This window comes from Glandiceps talaboti, chromosome 11 (genome assembly GCF_964340395.1).
Source record: "Glandiceps talaboti chromosome 11, keGlaTala1.1, whole genome shotgun sequence".
Classification (NCBI taxonomy): domain Eukaryota; kingdom Metazoa; phylum Hemichordata; class Enteropneusta; family Spengelidae; genus Glandiceps; species Glandiceps talaboti.
The window spans coordinates 6,442,437-6,449,034 of NC_135559.1; the positions used below are offsets into that span (position 1 = coordinate 6,442,437).

Sequence of the window (6,598 nt, forward strand, 5' to 3'; positions counted from 1 at the left end):
AATAACCAAGACTGGTTATCCTTGTTGTTAGTTTGATTGCTTGTCCAGTGTTTATGTTTATGTTTGTTTGTTTGTTTGTTTGTTTGTTTGTGTGTTTATTTGTTTGTTTGCGTATGTATGTGTTTGTTTGTTTGTTTGTTTGTTTGTTTGTTTGTTGTATTCGTTGATATGTCCACTTGCTTGTTGATCTCTTCCCATAACTCGTAATATTTACAGCTTAAATGTGTAGGCTTGGTGTTTCACTCATGTAACATAACATAATTATAATACACACCCTCAGACAACTTACAGCTAAAATGATGTAGGCTTGGTGTTTCACTCATTTAACATGACATGTAATACACACCCTCAGATAGCTTATAGCTAAAATGATGTAGGCATAGTGTTTCACTCATATAACATGACATTTAATAGACGCCCTCGGACAACTTACAGCTAAAATGATGTAGGCGTGGTATTTCACTCATGTAACATAGCATTTAATACACACTCCAGGCTCAGATAGGTGCCGTACACAGTGAGGGATGTAGACATAGTCAAGTTGAAATGTTGATTATCTGTTTGAAAATAAACAATTGCAGCCCATAAATCATCAAGTCCATGTGTAATGTTTTCATTAGAAGCCTGTTTCTACTGCACTGTGAAAGAATAGCGATGCTGATCAGTGTTCAATGTGATTGGGCAAAGGATCCTGCCGTGTATATTGTGTCTCTGTTATTGTTAGCCTAGAGTTGAACGGTCTAGCTCTGTGTCAAACAGTCTCATGACTGAAACACCAAGCCTACATCATTTGAGTTATAGTAGCCGTAACTGTTTCCCTAGGATTTCACCTTTCCAAACCAGTAGCTCTCAAGACATACAATGAACAAAGACAGACAACGGTCACACGTAGAGAATACACTTTTCAAGTAGGTGTAACGTGCGCAATAAAGGCCCCCTCTTTACTATTATTTATGAGACGCCCACGCAAAATGCATATTGAACCGAAAACAATAATATCGCTATTAAAAACACGTGACTGAACGGTGTGATATGGAGGACGAGGGAAAGCCATAGTCTGTGCATCCGATCCCGTGTATCAATAATGCATACGATAGGATTGCATGCCCATAAGCTGTAGTCAGGAATGGATATACGTAGTCTCATTACACGGTAGTGCGTGTTAGCTGGATCCACTCCTCAATATATATGGTAAAGCTTCGTTTGACTCATCAAATACATCATTAATTCACCCTACACGGAGAACACTCGACAGCAAAGTACTTAAACACAATTTTCTCTCAACTGTTTTATTGCCCGTCTATCTTTAATGAATCACAACACGTCATATGAGTGCAGAGTGAGTGTATACAGCTTTCTTTCTATGTATGTGTGTGTGTGCGTGCGTGCGTGTATGTGTGTGTATGTATGTATGTATGTATGTATGTATGTATGTATGTATGTATGTATGTATGTATGTGTGTGTGTGTGTGTGTGTGCGTGCGTGCGTGCGTGCGTGTATGTATGTATGTATGTATGTATGTATGTATGTATGTATGTATGTACATGTATGTCTGTATCTGAGTATGTACCTCTTCATCTGTCGGTCTGTCTGTATATCTCAGTTTCTGTTTCTCTTACTCTATACATTTGTTCTTCAATATATCTGTCTACATCCATCATCATCATCATCATCATCATCATCATCATCATCATCATCATCATCATCATCATCATCATTTGACATTAGATGATTAGCGACTAAATAATGCATAATGTGTATCGTCAACGATCATGGTCTAATATTTGTCTTGTGTTTGCCTTGTGATGTCATCTGGTTGACTTCTGTCTACTTAGGAAATGAAGATGAAAATGTATCCATGGCAACAGTAGAGAATAAGTGAAAAAAAACACTGATTGCAGAGAGGATAATTCATATATTATAAACAAAATATTGCAGATTTATACAAATAAAAAATGTAACCTTCAAGCAATATCGACTTGGCAAGAGAGCAGAACGACAAAGCTATTCACAGAGGACAATATCAAGGCTGGTCGGCCATGGTGTCACATTTCTCGCTTTCATGTTAAATAGCTAGAGTCACGTATCCATAAAGGCTTTACATCAAGATTATTCAGCGAAAAAGTAAAACAAATGAACTGATACCCTGAAATCCGGAACAGCGGTCTCTTGTGTCTAAAACTGATAACAAAATTTACTTTTGTTTTTCACATAGTTGCCAAATTAAAAGTGACCATGATTGCATATTGTTTTTTACTGGACTCTTCGGATTTCGCTTTTATTTGATAACCGTCTTAGTTCATAATGTGAATGTAAAAGGTCCAGTTCCGGTCATAAGTAAAACTTAGATGTGACGCCGGAAAGACAGTTGTCAGGCAGAGATGCATAAAAAGTTGGTCCTGTGCAAAAGAGTGACCATATGTAGTTCTTGTGAGTCCAAGATATAGAACCCCGGTATTGAAGCCCTGGACTTTAAGTTATATTCTTTCTGTTACGATATTGCGGATAGGATAGCCAGCTGTCACTGTCGTTCGTGCGTACGTTTGTTCTGACGTATCATTCCGTTCTAAACAGTTTGGACAGTGTTGGTATGAAACGTTATCAGTTGACACGATGCTCAACATCCTTCGGTCATTCTTTGATGTCGTGTTTTGTTAATGACTAGTTCTCTTTTTTCGTTGGTACCTCCTCACCCATCATCTTGACGAAATCTGTGGTAAGTAGGATCGAGAATTAAAGTTAGAAATTACGTCTTCGGTATTTATTTGTGTACACTCTATATATTGAGTACTGTACGTACTGTGAAAGTTATATAACAAATATATTTGACGTAAGTTTTACCCATCGAAGTGACCAAGTCTGATTGTTGCATATACTCAAAAAAGCGAAATTCCTTCGTTATGGTTCCGTATAGTTGCATACATTTTCGTTCTTATCACTGCGTGCTCACATGTGTTTTGACTAGATGTAGATGTTATTGTTCCGTCAATGCGGTGACGCACGGTTTAAACCTACAATGGCTGCAATCAGGACTTTTTTTTCATGGAAGCAACCGAAGATATATTTTGTAATTGTTCAGTTACTTATAAAAGACATTGGTACTCGTTCATTGGTGGTCGATTATGTCCGTAGGTAGTATAATGTAAATCTTAAGTGGAAGTTTTGGTTTTGAATTCGTCGTTATTGTACTTTGACCTGCCTTGATACCATATATGGTAGTGGTAATTGAATATTCAACATAAAAGCATTAACCCAGTTACTACATGAGTCACATATTCGTTCACAACCTGTCTCGCAAATGTTTATATCCTGTGTGCAAATTCAACCTGTTCTGTTGATGGCGGCACTGGTTTTAGGGTCCGTACCGGAAAATATAAATTCGCTACGTTTTCTTACTGTGTTGTGTGTATAGTAACGCACAAACGTATACCTATAAATGAAGTGGTATTCTTTTATCTAACTAGTCTTTTCTGAGCATTATACATATACATATAATCCGCAAGATATGGAAAGATATGGTCATAGTTCGATGTTTTCACCATCTGCCACGTTAGGGGAATGTCAATTGCTCGATTTTGTCGAGCCAGACGATACAATGTAGCAATGTTATTAGTAATTTTTGTTGTTGTCAGACATTTACAATTTAAAATATTAAAATAGTCTGAAGCTGCCGCTGATATAATTTCAGTTTTATGACACAAAATCGTGATTTATTTTCCACCGTGTCGTCTGATTGAAATCTTTGCATAAACAGATGGATAGAAAGTATTTTCAGCTGAAGACCTAGTGTAAATTATTGCTATTAATTAATTATCAGTTTGCTACCTTCAAAGCTAACCATGCCATCCTCATCAGCGTCCGCCTCTTTGATCATCTCAGCACCCTCCTCCTCCGTTAAGATTACCCCCAATCCCTTCATGATGTGTCTAAGTTCGTCATTCGTGATAAACCCATCGCCATCTGTGTCAAATACTCTAAACGTTTCTCTAAGCTCTCTGACCGGATCAACGTCCTCGAATCGCCTGGACCGCCTCGCCATCATGTCTTGAAATTCCTCGAAATCAATCGTACCATCGCCTACAAGCACAAGTCACAACATAATATTTACCTTTTGACATTAATTGTTGCGCTTAATTGTAGAGTCGATAGTACTCTGAACATACGATGAGAGAGACAGACAGAGAAGAGAGACAGACACAGAGACATATAGACAGACAAATAGAGGAGAAGGGGGAGACAGACAGATGAAATGATATAGGCAGAGAAAGACAGCGAGACAGAAACAGAGAGAGCGAGAGAGAGAGACGGACATAGAGGGGGACACGGAAAGAGGCAGAGACAGATACGGACAGACAGGCAGGCAGACAGACAGACAGACAGACAGACAGACATATAGAGACAGAGAAACGTCGACAGAATACACATTGACCTTTAACCCCTGTTTCTTTAATTATTCCGATTTACGATAATTGTTGTATTGAGTAATTAAATGTATTCTGTACTAACTTTACAATGACTTCTTTCAATCGTCTAAATTGAAAATATTGATTCTCACAAAGTTACATGCATCAAAGCTGATAGGCGGACAGTAGACATACACGATGTATATTGACGATAACTGAAAGGTAACTATTTCGCAGTAAAGGAATTCATTCATTTGCGACGACAAGTGTCAGTGAAATGGTGTTAATCAGTGTTATTTCAATGTGGACAATTCAGTCACTTTCTCAAAGTCTGCCTGTCTTGATTGTAAGTCCAATCATCTGCTTCTTGTATTGTGCAATTTAAATTGGAGAGTTGAAGGCAATAAAACACACACTGAAATAACCAGGAGAAGAAAACACATACCATCGGCATCTACCTCATTCACGATGTCCTGCAATTCAGCTTCGGTTGGATACTGTCCCAGCGACCTCATGACAATACCTAATTCTTTGACGGTGATATTACCGTCGCCATCTTTGTCAAACAAAGTGAACGCCTCTTTCAGATCTGACAATAGATGAGGTGACAGGGAGCGTCTCAAACACGTGAAAGAGTATCACAAAGGCATTGTTAGAGCCAAAACATAAAATACAAAAAAATGTAGGTGCTGTATAATATGTTGGACAAAATGTCCATATATACTGGCGCCACTCATGAAGCTCTTTCAGAAAGTCCTTAAACTTGTATCTATACATCTGCGAGGTAATAACTTATGAATTAAATAAATAAAAAGTTATGGGTCTTCTTCGCTCAATGGAGGTTAACAAAGGCTTTTGTTATTACCCACCGTCATTTTTGACATTTCAAAATAGCCGTCTGTTTAACTCTTAAATAAAATATACCATGTTTTCTGGTAAGCCGTATTGTGCTACGTTTTTCTGTTACTTTTATTTCCATTTCTGAAAATTATGGCTTCAACCTGCAAGCTAAAACTATGCTGATACGGACACTTAAAATAACCTACCGTCTCTTTGTTCTGCCGTAAGCTCGACTTCGTCCTTGGGGTGACATAAAGAAATCAGATATAACAAAAAAAGATGGTGTTAGAACATGTCAGGACTTCTCTACGTTTCTTTTGTGTCTCTTGCCGTGGAGTTTTTTTTTATCGTGGCGTCAAACGTTATGGCCTACAGATTCTAAACACAACCTTCAAACGTGCAATTAGTGTTCTTTGACGACCGAGTCTAAGGTCATGGGTCAGCGTCTGCTATCCTTAATTTTGAGCGCATATTAACTTCAAATATATACACAGAATGTCGAATAGTTAGGAATAAAATTGATCATAATACAGCAAGCTTCTGACTGTGTTTGGTATATCTAATATATATGTTGACTTGAACTCTTTTTTTTCGTAAATACTTACCATTAGTGATCCGCTAGTTGTTGCGTCCTCCTTCGGTAGCAAATTATATGAAACACTTTAATGGTACTGACTTAAGACCAGAAAGTTAAAATACACGATATATTGCACTGACCCGTTGATCCCAATAGTCAACACCCCTATTGTGTTTTTTTCTCATTTTCTTATAATTTATGAAACTCGTTAAATAAATCTCAAACCCTAAAGCGCAGTCAAGAATAGGGGAGAAATGGTGGCACGTAGTCGGGTCTTGACCAATAGGGGCATATTGTCACAAAATCCGCTATTGAAAGGAAAATTGACTTACGGTAGACTCAGACTGCTCAGCGGCTTCAGCATGACCCTTGTCAAACTCCGTTACTAGCTTCCGATACATTTGAAATGTTGAGGCAACGATTTGGGATTTCAGTGGTGTTAAAAAATGAACGGTCCAGCGGTGCAGGGAACGTCTTCGAGTCTGAGTTTACGTATAAGGGGGATATCTCCTTATGAATCGAATATGTCGTGCTTGAGTTGATGGACATAATACGGAAACACACCCTAACCATTAAAATTGCGTTCGAGTACGCGTTCGTGTGTGAATGAATGTGGGTTCACTGGTTGTCTTGTATACCGTAGATCACTTGCTACTATGCTTCAAATATCTCAACAAAACACATTTTAAATGTTAATTGTTTGGCAAGCTATGAAAAAAGTAACAAAATAAATCTGTAGAAATTGAGTACAAAAACAGGGTTTGATTTCCTAAATAC

The 6,598-nt window shown here is 37.9% G+C and overlaps 1 protein-coding gene across 2 annotated transcripts; it reads right to left on the bottom strand.

Moving 5' to 3' along the window:
* Positions 1-1,913: 1,913 nt before the first annotated feature.
* Positions 1,914-6,385, bottom strand: LOC144442269 (neo-calmodulin-like). 2 transcript variants are annotated; one of them, XM_078131568.1, is made up of 5 exons: positions 6,154-6,385; positions 5,451-5,484; positions 4,850-4,993; positions 3,827-4,078; positions 1,914-2,712 (listed from the first exon to the last, which is right to left on the bottom strand). In XM_078131568.1, the coding sequence occupies exons 1-5, from the start codon at positions 6,220-6,222 to the stop codon at positions 2,663-2,665; spliced, it is 549 nt and encodes a 182-aa protein (XP_077987694.1). In that variant the 5' UTR covers positions 6,223-6,385; the 3' UTR covers positions 1,914-2,662. The 2 variants fall into 2 exon arrangements, with proteins under 2 accessions (XP_077987694.1, XP_077987695.1); XM_078131569.1 differs by lacking the exon at positions 6,154-6,385 and adding an exon at positions 5,850-5,899.
* Positions 6,386-6,598: the final 213 nt, after the last annotated feature.

What these genes read in the sequence shown, in the direction of transcription:
- LOC144442269 (XM_078131568.1), bottom strand. Translation starts at nt 6,222, where the DNA reads ATGTATCGGAAGCTAGTAACGGAGTTTGACAAGGGTCATGCTGAAGCC. An exon ending in CTGAGCAGTCTGAGTCTACC is followed by an intron (nt 5,485 to 6,153) that starts GTAAGTCAATTT and finishes TGTCACCCCAAG; the next exon opens with GACGAAGTCGAGCTTACGGC. An exon ending in TACGGCAGAACAAAGAGACG is followed by an intron (nt 4,994 to 5,450) that starts GTAGGTTATTTT and finishes ATCTATTGTCAG; the next exon opens with ATCTGAAAGAGGCGTTCACT.